The sequence below is a fragment of the Galeopterus variegatus genome, unplaced genomic scaffold (assembly GCF_000696425.1).
Source record: "Galeopterus variegatus unplaced genomic scaffold, G_variegatus-3.0.2 Scaffold172, whole genome shotgun sequence".
NCBI lineage: Eukaryota > Metazoa > Chordata > Mammalia > Dermoptera > Cynocephalidae > Galeopterus > Galeopterus variegatus.
The window spans coordinates 495,721-509,392 of NW_007726283.1; the positions used below are offsets into that span (position 1 = coordinate 495,721).

The 13,672-nt window shown below is 35.6% G+C and overlaps 1 protein-coding gene across 1 annotated transcript in view; it reads right to left on the reverse strand.

Annotated features, from left to right (window-relative positions):
* DNAH7 (dynein, axonemal, heavy chain 7) overlaps positions 1 to 13,672 on the reverse strand; it is a 250,129-nt gene that overhangs the window by 146,521 nt on the left and 89,936 nt on the right. Inside the window, 6 exon segments of the mRNA XM_008563289.1 lie at positions 220 to 468; positions 2,510 to 2,608; positions 7,261 to 7,345; positions 9,984 to 10,122; positions 10,246 to 10,348; positions 12,510 to 12,678. Of these exon segments, the coding sequence (XP_008561511.1) occupies positions 220 to 468; positions 2,510 to 2,608; positions 7,261 to 7,345; positions 9,984 to 10,122; positions 10,246 to 10,348; positions 12,510 to 12,678 (844 nt within the window).

A 13,672-nucleotide genomic window follows, 5' to 3' on the forward strand; every position in this document is an offset into this window, starting at 1 on the left:
AAAAAAAGAAATAAAAAGTTAAAACGCAAAATTCCAGCACACCCTGTATATGCTAAACTTCCTACTTGATTCATTTTACTCTTCTAATTTTATTTTCTCCTTGACCCATTTTTCTCATAATTTTAAGTTGCCACATTGAAAGTATCTTTTAAAATGATGTACATTCTATCTTGCACGAAGCTGATTATAAATAAATTAACACATTAATAACACACTTACCTTTTCACATATATCATTTAGTGCTCCAGCTAAGACACGATATGCACTGGTTTTTCCTCCAAATGGCTCTCCAACAATCATAAAACCATGACGCACAATCATCATTTCATATATTTGAAGAATCTTCTCAGCAAAGAAATCGGTCATTTGCAAATTCATGGCAGCACAATTGTCTTTGATAGCTGCCAGTAAATCATTGTAATCTGGTTTTGGTAATTTTACCCCAGGAAACAAATCTGAAGTAATTCCCTGATGATAGATAATTTGGAAGATTTACATTTTATATATTATATTAAATATGCATATTTAATATTGAGGAAAATAGAGCCACTAAGTAATAATAGTTCAAATTTAGTATATAGGAATATATAAAGTGAATTGCAAGGTCTAAGAAACTTACCTTTATAAACTGGTAAGGCTATTTTATAAGTATTATCACACTTTATGTGAGAAATATGACTATTCTTTTTACTCTGCAGGTGGAAGTGAAATTTCGAAGTGCTTAATGTGAAAGCAACACTCAAGCTATGCTTTAGAATTTATGGGCTACTGGTTTAATTACTCTTACATTTACTCCTTTTTAAAATGCTGTTATGGAGAAATTCATTCCAGTTCATAGAAACAGTAAGTTTCCTCACGTCAAAAAAGAGAAAAAGAAAGTGCTGCAGAGCGGTTACAAGCACTGCTAATTAGAATCCCGGCTCCCTCAGTACTCACCATCTACATAAGTCACTTGTCATTACTGTGCCTTGGTGACATCATCTCTAAAACAGGGATAATGATAACACCTGCCCCATTGGGTCATTTGGAGCATTAAACAAATTACTATTTGTAAAGCACTTAGAATAGCACCTGGTCCATATCAAGGGCATAGTGTTTGCTAAATAAACAACAATATCTTTTCAGATTGCTCACATTATTTATGCCCAGCACTGAAAGAAACAGACATGCCCAAGACATATTTGATATTCAGTGGCTCTCAACCAAGACCAGTACCCCTCACTCCCTCGCTTTCCTGCCAGGTAGAGAGTTGGAAACATGTGCAAGTGTCCTGCTGCTTGTCACTATGGGGGAGGTCTATAGACATCTGTTGGGGGGATGGGGACGGGACAACAGGGATGCCAAATGTCCCACAGTGCATGGGACAGTCTTGCACAAAAGGACTTATCCTAAGTGATAATGCCAATTATGCTTCACTTGAGAAACACTGCTCAATAAGTGTTCGCTGAATGAATACACAACTGCATATTTCCACATTCTGAAAAGAAATACAGCTTTGACTCCTGGAAAACCTGTACTTGCACTAGTACCAACGAAACAGGGAAGAAAATTTGAACCCTTGTTGATTTGCTCTATAAAGTATTTGCACTGTCAACTCTATATACTAAGGAAAGCTCCTTTCAGAGTGATGAAACATGACTGCTATGGATAGCTAATGCCACTGTACCACACTACAGCAGATACGTCTCTTCTCCCTTCCCCATGACAGCCATAACGAGAGTGATGAAACATGACTGCTATGGATAGCTAATGCCACTGTACCACACTACAGCAGATACAGTCTCTTCTCCCTTCCCCATGACAGCCATAACGGCTTCAGTCTTTACATGCTGAAAGCTAAACTGCCTGTACTTCAAGGCAGTACAAATTAGTACAATATCTAACATCTAACACACTGCCCCCTTGATTTCTTCTACCTGGTACGGGGGAGAGAAAAATAAGGACACCACATGGTATTATGGAAACTTTAGCCATTATTCTAATACTTTCCCTCAATTACTCATTATTTAATCTTTTAATATAACAAGATTATTAAGCTCAGTACTTATTTTAAATCATCCTGAAAAACAATTTCATGAAAGTCATCTTGTTCTTTTAAGGAAATTACACTTATTTATTTTTTCATTTGTTAATTGAACAAACCTTTACCGAGTACCTATTCTGTGCTAGGGATTCAGTGGTGTATTAGACAAATCACTTCTCTTCACTGAGTGTGCTATCTTCTGGTGGAATTTATAAGCAAACATTTTATAACTTTTGTGTGTTCATTATATTCTGCAGTTCAAAAATAAAAAAGTACTATTTACAAATGCCAAGTGTTTAAAGTCACCCAAAGCAACAAAGCTAGCTAAAAACACTTCAAATAACACACAAAATGATCTATATACCTCTGCACTGTGTCGTTGTTTTCTATAGTGGAAGTTTCTCCTAGGGAGCTTTGCAAGCTTGGACATTTGACAAACACATTGTTATAAGAGTTTTGATACATTGGAATAATAAATGTTCTTACCTCAAAGAGTGGTAAATCATGGGATAAAAATTTTGGCAGATTTACATCAATAATAGATCTAAGCAGCAAAATCTCTTCATTTTCATTGGGATATTTCAGCTAAAAGAAAACACACTCAATGATATCTGCATCTGCTAATGGCACCCTCTCCCCAAGTGTTCACACACACACATATAGGACCTATAGGTAATTTAAGCAAATGCAAAAATGTCACTCACTTCATTTTATTGGATTGTTACTAATTTTATAAAATGACGTTTACATTTGTTGAAGTTTTTACTAGTTTATCATAAAAATCTAGGTTGATCTCCCTACCTTTCCACAGATACACTAGTAAAGAGCTATTGGCCATGAATTCAATACAGTTTGTCACCATTGCCCGTTTGTTGGGTAGAGCTGGCTTGTCCTATGCATTCAAGACCAGCAGAGAGTTGGTTAAGTGAACAGTAAAAGTGCGCAGTCATTTTGGAAAGATGCATTTAGATTTAAAACATATTCGTAATCATTCATTTGTCCATATTTTGATGTCAAGACCTTTTTCTCTGAGTATAGAGTCCTACACCATTTTTCTTTTTTGCAGAAACATCAATAACACATCATCTGCTCTGTCCGGCTTTGTTGTGTTCTACTTTGTTTTGTTTTTTTAAGGATAATGATCTTCAAGGATACTTGTAAGACAATTTAAGTGTATTATCCTCATAAAATTTTAATTTTTTTTCAATTTTACACACTTTTCCTATCCACATCTAATTCAAAGTCAATATTTTAGCATTTCACCTTTACTGAATACTTCTTAAGCAATAAACTTAGTTTTTGTAGGAACAAAACCCTCTTTTTTCTTGTTTATATATCATCAGTTTCCCCACAATGTAATTACATGACATAAAAATAATAACATGTCTAACTGGCTTCAAAAGGTTCAAGAACAAGCAGACTGGCCCTGGGTAAGGAATACAGCTCATCTGATAGAAGTTGAAGTGTGGAAGGGCAGAGTAGCAACATCTCTGCAAGCTGTGTGTTCACTTAAAAAATATATATATATATATAGGCAGCTGGCCAGTATGTGGAACCAAATCCTTGACCTCAGTGTTACAAGGCTGCACTCTAACCAACAAGTATTCATATAATTAACAAAAAACCTAAATTCAGATTTATTCCTCCCAATTTTAATACAACATTTCACTCCTAAGTTTCTCCTGACATCATGCATTTATAGTCCAGAATCTTCTCCCTCTTCTCTAGATTCCTTCTACCTAATAAATGCCATGTTCCTACTTAACTGGCTTCAACTTTACAAAGTCTGTGATGCCTGGCAGCCAAGTTCAGCCATCTCTGATCTCTAGTGCTCTCAATGCCAAAGTACTATTCATCTGGACCCTGTCTTCAGATCAATCTAACCACAAATAAATTATGAAGTGTCAGAGTCTGTTTTGATATTTGAAAGGCTATTATTTTGAAGCAAATGTTTAAATTGTTTCTTGATATAATAGAAACACACTTCAAAATATTCAACAATTCTAAATTAGCTTTTGACAAAGAATGATAGGATTCATTTGCAGGATTCATTTGCTGTATAACCTTAATAGCTCAATTCCATAGTCAAGATTTCAGTGATGATATACACTAGGACAATGTATTATCTTTCCCATTATCTGACCAAAATGTAATCCTGGCATGCCAGGTTAATACAAAATTGTTGCTTCTAGTCACTTTTGTTTATTGCAAAAAAAAAAAAGCAATGACTTGAAGTTATATTAGGCTAATGTGAAATAGAATATCACCACTATATATCAGAATTTTTGATAACACTATCATAGAAGATAAAAATGCATGCCATTGTTCTTAATCATGTAGGATATATTTTAAATATGTATCTTCTATAAATGGTGAATGTGAAAATTTTGCAAACCCCAAGGTCACATTTTGCATTTTGCTGTTAACAATAGCCTATCTTGCCTTCATTAAGAGCTAACTAATGTACAGTCATATTTCACGGTTGCACAAAATACTTCCCACAAAAAATTAACCAAGTCTTAAAGTATTTGGTTTTATTGCCTGTATAGCTATGATTTAGACCATTTAAAAATGCAAACATTATACTGCAAACCTATTATTGTCAGTCCATAGTTGGCTGCAATTGTGTAATTATATTAAGTGACAATGTTTCGGACCTTTTGCATGTATTCAATTGGCCATGAATTCAATACAGTTTGTCACCATTGCCCGTTTGTTGGGTAGAGCTGGCTTGTCCTATGCATTCAAGACCAGCAGAGAGTTGGTTAAGTGAACAGTAAAAGTGCGCAGTCATTTTGGAAAGATGCATTTAGATTTAAAACATATTCGTAATCATTCATTTGTCCATATTTTGATGTCAAGACCTTTTTCTCTGAGTATAGAGTCCTACACCATTTTTCTTTTTTGCAGAAACATCAATAACACATCATCTGCTCTGTCCGGCTTTGCCTTGTGTTTTGGGGAATTCAACTAAGAACATCTTGCTATTACAACTCTTTTAAGTTGAGAACAAATAAAAGATTTGCATCAACCAAGAGGCTTCCAACGTGTTATGCTAATTACTAGTTAAGGCCTTAGTACTGCTAGTTTATCAGTAAGGTTACCATTAAAGAAGGAAAGAATAAAAGGTTAGAAAAATGTAGCTTGAGTAAATAACTTGGAATAAAGAAACTTAAGCAAACATTCTAACCACCGCATGCATGAGAAAAAAAGAATGCAAGAGAATTTCTGTATGGGTGGGACCTCTTTAAAAGGATAGGTTCTCAACAACCACTTTTTGTAATGAATAAAAGAGAATAACTGAATTAACAAATCAGTCAGCCAGTCAATGGTGATGTTAGGGTGACAGAACCTTTCTACACTACAAATTATTACTTGTTTGGGGTCAACATTCAGTATTTTTTTTTTCTGTTACCTTTGTCAATTTTATTCATTTATTTTTTTATTGAAACATAATTGATTATACATATCTGTGGGGTGCAAATATGTACCATCAGTATTTGCATGCAATATGTGATGATCAGATCAGTATAATTAGCATATTCATCATTTCGAAACATATTCATCCTTTGTATCCATTAACCAATTTCTCCCTAAGCCCCTCCACCTTCCCTTTCCCCCTCTAGTAACCACAGTTCTGTTCTCTCCCTCTGAAAGTTCAACATACTATTGTGTTTGTTGTTGGTTTCCCTCTGACCACCCAGGTACTTCACAAATTCCTACTCACCTTCTCTCAGCGCTATTAGCAATATGGTTGGAGAAAACTATGAAATAGACATATTGGTGGCCAGGGGAACAAAACACAGAATGAGGTAAAGAAGTTTCAAGAGGTTATCGTGATGTTCATTTACTAGGAGTCCTCTACGAAAGATTTAACATTGATACTTATTTATCATGGAGAAAAGCATCCTGATCAAATTGGCTTTTAGGCCGAATCTAGTGATTCTCAAACAGGGTGGGTGACATACTAATATAATATGGTTCATTTTTAAATTTGTGAGAAATAATTTGTTAGTAATAGCAGTAAATCTGAGGATAATTTAGTCCTTTTAAAAAAATTAAATTGGATCCTGGCTTAACCAATGACATAATTTCTTAAGCCTAAAAAATGTGGGTGTGTATTGATCTAGGTAACATGCCAGGGCTTGAATAAATTCCATTACACATAATCAATGTGAGCATGAAATTTCAAGTTTATCTCAGCAGAAATAAATGATTGAGAACAGCTGTTCTACTCCTTCTGCCCTACTAGTGGAAGAAGAACGTTGGTACATAAAGAAGTAGATCTACTTCCTGCTTTCAAAGGACCACATACTATTGCAATTAAAAAATTCAAGCAATAACTTTTTACCATTTCTTCCTAAGGAACTGGAAATAGATTTCATAAATATTTCAGCCTGTCCAGGAATAATCTTAGTCTTACTTGAATGAAATGGAGGATTTAGGATCTATTTCACTTTTCTCCTCAATACCACTAGGGTGTTTCACCCTAAATACTTTCTGGAAAGCTAGTATCAGTTACTGGCTTTGTGACATTAGAAGATTTAGAATATGCGTATTTTACCATGGCTTCTAATATTTAACTATTCTGAAATGATAATTGAACATTGATCATTTCAGAATAGTTTCAATCTAAAATATAGCTTCTCAAAAGTGGAGATGTATTTAAGAAATTGCTCTATTATGTAGGTTTTATCTAGATGTAACAGTAAGTCAAAACAGGACTCTTTCTGCAAGATATGATACATATCAGTTACAAAACTACGTGTGATCTGCCCGATATGCAAAATTTACAAAGGAAATATACACAACCCTTGATTCTTCTTATCTACTTGTGATCATAAAATACTTGGCAGAGTAAGGAAGGAGGAAGGTTTTGTGAAAAGATACCCTTTGAAGGGAGCTGCTGTTCTGCTGTGAATTCTCATAACCCCCCTTATCATCCCTTATCATCCCAAAGTTCGGAAAAGATACCCTTTGAAGGGAGCTGCTGTTCTGCTGTGAATTCTCATAACCCCCCTTATCATCCCAAAGTTCAATCCCAAAGTTCGGCGAGAGCTTGGCAGGTATCCTCGCAGCAGGGGGGATATGATTTGTGCCTGACTCATGTCCAAGAAAGCAGAAGTGGCCTGTGGCAGCGGATCAGTGGCAGAGTTTGTTGGGACAAAGAGTGCATGAGATGTACATGATAAAGAAAAGAATAGAGCTGGAGCCATTTTAAGTCCTGCCCTGCATACCTCTTGGCAGAGTGAGAACTCTCCAACTGTGAAGTTTACATGGCATCGACCACTAGAGATCCAGGCAGAGAGAAGGGAACGACAGCTGGAGAAACAGAATCTATCACCCGAGTCTCAGGAGATACAAGTGGAGAGACCTAACAAAGGAGTCTCCAAAGAGCTCAGGGGCACGTGCATGATGGGATTCAGTTATAAACCTCTGCCAGGCCCAGGGACTTCACCCTGAAGGTCATGAACTGTGTGAGTGTTCAGTGGTTCACTGTTAGTTTGAAGGACGCATATACACTTGTCAGGCAGGAAACACTCGAGAAAGAGCAAACAGCATGTGAAAAGGCACGGGACACTCAGAGGCTAGTGAAGCCCAGTGTGACAGACAGAGGCAGGGAAATGGCAGGACAGATGCAGTCGGGTCCTAATGCCACAGATCTCTTAGATTTTACCAAAACATGTGAACTTTATTTTGTAGGGAAAAAGGAGCCCAGCAGTTTTTTTTGTTGTTGTTGTTGTTTTCCTTTTTGTCTTTTTTCATGACCGGCAGCAGATCGCAACCCTCAGTGTTGTGCCCGTACCGGACCAGGACGGCAACGGGATCGCAACCCTCGGTGTTGCGCCTGCACTGGCACCTTGCTCAGCCAGCGAGCGGCTTTGTTGTTTTCCTTTTTGTCTTTTTTCATGACCGGCAGCAGATCGCAACCCTCAGTGTTGTGTCCGTACCGGACCAGGACGGCAACGGGATCGCAACCCTCGGTGTTGCGCCTGCACTGGCACCTTGCTCAGCCAGTGAGCGGCTAGTCTGTATGTGGGATCCGAACCCTTGGCGGGAGCACCGCCACACTCCCAAGCGGCGCACTGTAGCAGTGTGCCACCGGGATGGCCCCATCCCAGCAGTTTTTTAAGGCTGGAAATTATTGGATTAAATTTCTTTTGATAGATAACACTGGTAACATTATAATGGGAAATTCATTATAGTGAATTTCAGTGGGGAAGAGATTGGTGACATGTGAGAAGTCTGAAGGGGGTTGGAAGCAAGGCGTGGCAGTGGGACTGGACTGGAGCAGCAGGAATTATAAAACTTTGAAATAAGATCCCTGGGTTTTGGTGACTGACTGAATCACCAGGTGAAGAAAAGGGAGGTTTCAAGGGTGATTCTGAAGACTGGTAACAATTCTTTCTGGGCCCCAGCAGGGTTTTTTTGTTTTTTAAGGAATTCATAACTCTTTCATCTGAGACTTGTTAGGTATTTCCATATACGTTTGAAAACAAATGTTCCGTAGCAACCCTAACCAAGAAGCCTGTACAATAGGAGGAAAAACAAAAAGCTATTAGAATTTGAGAACAGCTTTTGCCCTAATGTAAGAGGAAAATACATTGCCCCAGGAACCACGAGTGAATAATTTACCACTGTTTCAACATGCACAGTAAACAAGACTGCAGGAAAAACCTGCATAGGGCATTAACAGAGTCAACCAATAATGGCTCCCAGCTTTTTACAACAAGCCATGCACAGATTTCTGCCTTCCCTGCCTTTACAAATATTTATGTACTCAGATTGATCCTACTGAATAAAAGAATAACATAAGTGAATGAATAAAAGAACTGCTACAAAAAGAGCTTTTCAAAAGAAAATCCCAATGAAAAGTTGCAAAATGTTTCGTAGATAAAGAAGGATTTACCAGTTTTCAATTTTTAATCATGCCTTTCTTCACTATGGCAAAGTACTAGAACATCTGATCTAACAGACAAAGGACATGAAATGGAAATACAAAAATACCTAGCAGCAATTGGTCACAGAAAAAGTTTTTTGGGTGGAAAAGAAAAATTGTTCATTTAGTCTGAGAAGCTGTCAGTCTAAGCATGTGAATATAGTGGGAAGAAATGTAGGATTTAGACAAAGGACTTGGTTTTGGATTCACAATTACCATTGCATTACTCTTCAAAATAGTTCTCTATACACAAGCCATAAACATGCAATTCACTGGAAAAAGGATATTAAAATAGCTAACAAAGATATGGGGAAAATGGCATTTTTCACTAACAAAGAATTTTTTTTCAAGTGAAAGTTTGGTTTATTCAATTGGGAAAGTGTTTTGTTCTTTTTTACAAAATAATAATAATAGTAATAGTAATTAGTGCTGGGTATCAGTGAAAATTGACAATTGATGTGGGATGTAAATTGTTTCAACCTGTCTTGGAAGGCAATGTAGCAACATAGTTGTTGGTCCTCTGACTCTACCTAAAGAAATGTTTTAAGATAGAGAAAAACCTTAAGTAAAAACTGCCCATTGTGATATTATTTACAATGCAGAAAACTAAAAGAAACCCAAATGCCCAACAGTAACACATAGCTCAGTACACTTATTTATAATTTGAATTATGTTTACAAAGATGGGAATATGCTTATAATATTAACTTGAAAAAAAACCCAGTATACACAGTTGTCTGCTTCTAACATTGGAAAAACGGCATTTAAAATTGGGAGGGCACGATATAGTAAGCAGTAGAAAGGGTACCCTCTTAGTATTTTCCTATATTTTCTAATTTTTTATAATAAGCTCTATTTTAAAAATATAAATTTTGGAAATTGCACCTGGTGTTCATATTTATTTTCTAAAATATTATAATGCAAAAAATAAATATTTTGCATAAAATCAAAGGATAGCATACTCTTTTCTTTTATATATTAATGTTGTAAATTACAGAAAGGAAACAGATGATATAATTACCCCCTCCATACCTTCAGATTATCTGGCAGTTCTGATCTCCCAGCGTATCCAGGGTTCATAGTTATAAAGACAGCACACGTGGGGTCAAGTTTTAGTTCAGTTCCTTCAAATACTAGTATTTCAGCACCTGCATTAATACCTGTGGGTAATAAGGAATAAAATGTGTTAGCTATAACACACATAAATGTGACTTGTGCCATTTATTGCCTCCCATATTTCTCCTATTTGCACAACATAATACAAAGACAGACTAGGCCATTACCTCTTTGGATAGTAAGAATTTGTTGAGCAACCACAGAAAGTACTTCCAAATCAATTCTGTTAAACTCATCAAAGCAAGCCCAGGCTCCACAAGATAACAGTCCCTGGGAGGGAAGAGTAATGAAATTTTTCAACTTTATCTGATGAATAGTGCATTGAAATGTTGCATTTTCACCTCATCTTTTCAAGGATTTAATACCCTATCAAGGAAATTGCTGATTCACCTTTATCTTTAAAGACAGCTTATTTTTTTCATTACCAATTCATTATTCCGCATGAATAAAGAGTTTGATTTTTTTTAACTTTTGTATATTTTTTGGCATTTGGATGTATCTATGTAATTTCGAAGCCTTTTTTCCTTTTTATTTATAAGTTGATTTTATTTTCTATTTCCACGTGGACTCTGTAGAATGGGTGAAAATAATTCTCTGAATAAGATGTCTTCTGGTGCCAATGAGACTGCTTTGCGGTCTGAGCACCTTAACAGCCAACTAACATAGTTTGAGGCCCTGTTTTGCAATCCTAACTCACAGCTACCTCACAAATATGTGCCATTTGGTCATAAGGAAAAACTGGAAAATTAAGCATGAGAAGCTCTGTCAGAATTCAAACCTACTTTTTAAAAACATCAGACAGTTCAAAGCATATTTATTGAATGCACATCTCATAGATTGTGTGTGTGTATGTTTCACTGAGTATGTGGTACATGCCAGGCATTATGCATGGCACTTGGTATATACTTTTTACGCAAGGAATCTAAGGCTCGACCATACAAGATATTCAGTAATTAGCACAAGGCCACATAGCTAACAGCAGCTGAGCTTGAATTTGTACACAGTTCATTCTACTGAACCATACTGATTGAACATGAGTCATACCTTTTCATTATTTACAGAAAACTCTATGACTTTGTTCTCTAATGCATGATTAGAAATCATAGAGAACAGAATGCTTTGGAAGTGACATAGTCAAACAGTTACGCAGATTGTGAAGTTCTTGATAGTAAGAACCATGTCTTTTAAATTTTGTACCCTCATTATTCAGCACAATCTTAACACAAAGTATCCATATAATCAATAAATACTCATTGATAGTCAAATTTAGTATACTATTAAGTGCATGAATCTAAATCAAAGAATTAAGAATATCATTGTACAGAGCAAAAAATTGAGCAATATGTACCAGATGTTTCCTTACACATTTAGGAATACAGTGGCAATTCAAACTGCATGTAGAATCTTTCAGTTTTGCTATTTATCTCTTAAAATAATCATTATAACAAGGTTGCACATCACTACAGAGGATGAATTAACAAGTCAATTAGCCATTCAAAGGTTTTCTTTTTTCTTTTCTTTCTTATTTATTAATCATAATTTTGATTTTTTAAAATTCCTTTTCCAATTGTTTCAGTGTCACAAATGTGGAGTCTTTTTAAACTCCAAATCTGCTATGAAATGATGAGGTCATATTTCAGTCAGAAATACTTTACCATATGGGATAGGGTTGGTATATTCTGTTTTGTTAGTTTTTTATTTTAAAAAAATGTTAACTTTTTCTGAAAAAAAACTTGGAAAAGGAAATATTACAGAATCCTTAAAAAGTACCTTGAAAATTACAGAAAAAATATAAATAAAATAAATAAGTAAAAAGAACCTATAATACCGAATGGATCATTTTGTGCTCAATTATACCACCTAACATTTTAAGGATTAACAGGCTACAGCAATAAGCTGCTAAAATGACTGTGTTTTCATAGGTTGACTGACAGGGACTTGGCATCTTCAAGTCCACATTGTGGGATCTTACAGATTTGGAAGAATGGGACTATGACTCAGAATAAGAAAAGAAAAAACAACTAATAAAACAAGAATTGCAAGTTCACTAAAAAAGATGAACTAGAACGTAAATTATTAGTCATAATAACTTTTTAGCAACAAGATCTACAGTCTAAAGAACTCTTTAGATTCTTACAAGCTTTACATGATATAGTGGTTCTCAGACTTTTATCTACCCAGTATGTATAAGGGACACCACTCATTCTTGTGAGTGATAAGCATCCATTATAGCAGAGACTGTACAGGGATGTAGAGCTCTTCCCCCAAAACGTTTTTTATGTAATTTCACTTCCCTTGAGAATTATTGATAGTGCTTTAATTTCTACCCTTACTTAAGCTGCAGTAAATGTTTTATGCATTTGATTATTTTTTATTATAGCCTTCCTCTCTGACCAGTTAGCTTACTGTGAAGAAATGAGTCAATTCAAACCTTGAAGAATTTTCCTAATGCCAAATAATCCAACCCATCAGAGCAGTTAAAGACAACACATTGTTTGGCCACAGCTTTTGCTAAGTCCTTGGTAGTTTCGGTCTTTCCAGTGCCAGCTGGACCCTCTGGTGCTCCTCCAAGGTGTAAGTGAAGGGCTCCAAATAAGGTTCTGAAATATAAGAAACAGACAGTCTTTGTAGAATAACATGATTTCTTTTTTCATGCACATGCCAAGAAGAGGAAAAGTTCAAACTGGGAACTAAATTTGCTACTTCTTTAATAATTCCTTCCTTTCTGCTAATCTCTGACAGTCCATTACCTTGTCTGGTATCATGTTTTATTTTTGAATATCTGTAAATACGACAAATTCAGAATAAAATCACTTTTGAAATTCAATGCTGACTTCTGGCCAATATAGAGCTGACAGTGAATCACCCAATCCTCCTTCTACAAGCACATGGGAGTTCTTCAATGCAGATCATACCTGAGAGCTCTGAATTGAGGATCAAATACTTGCTCAGCCTTTTATAATCTAAGACTTTTTTTCCATTGACTTTAGTTCTTTTGGTGCTCTGGGTTTTGACAAATGCATAATATCATGTAATATTATTAGTTAATAATAATGTATCAGTATTGGTTCATCAATTATAATAAATGTGCCACACTAATGCATGATGAAGATGTTAATAATAGGAGAAACTGGGAGGTGGGGGAGAGGATTTAGGAATTCTCTGTACTTTCAGCATAATTTTTTTGTAAATCTAAAACTGCTCTTTAAAAAGTCTGTTTTTTTTTCAATTATAATAAATGTGCCACACTAATGCATGATGAAGATGTTAATAATAGGAGAAACTGGGTGGTGGGGGAGAGGATTTAGGAATTCTCTGTACTTTCTGCATAATTTTTTTGTAAATCTAAAACTGCTCTTTAAAAAGTCTGTTTTTTTTTAAAAAAGGAAGAGACTAGAAAGTAAAATAAAGTAAATAAACAAATTTAATTCAATTAAATCAGTAGGACTTAGTGTGTGTCTAGATGTGAAGAACTGAGAGTCAAAGACAAGGCTGGGTGTTTACAGAGATGACTGCGTTGATGGCTACTCACTGCCGTTTTCTGAGATGGGAATAGGGGAGGTTGAGCTAATTTTCAAAGTAAAATGTGACATT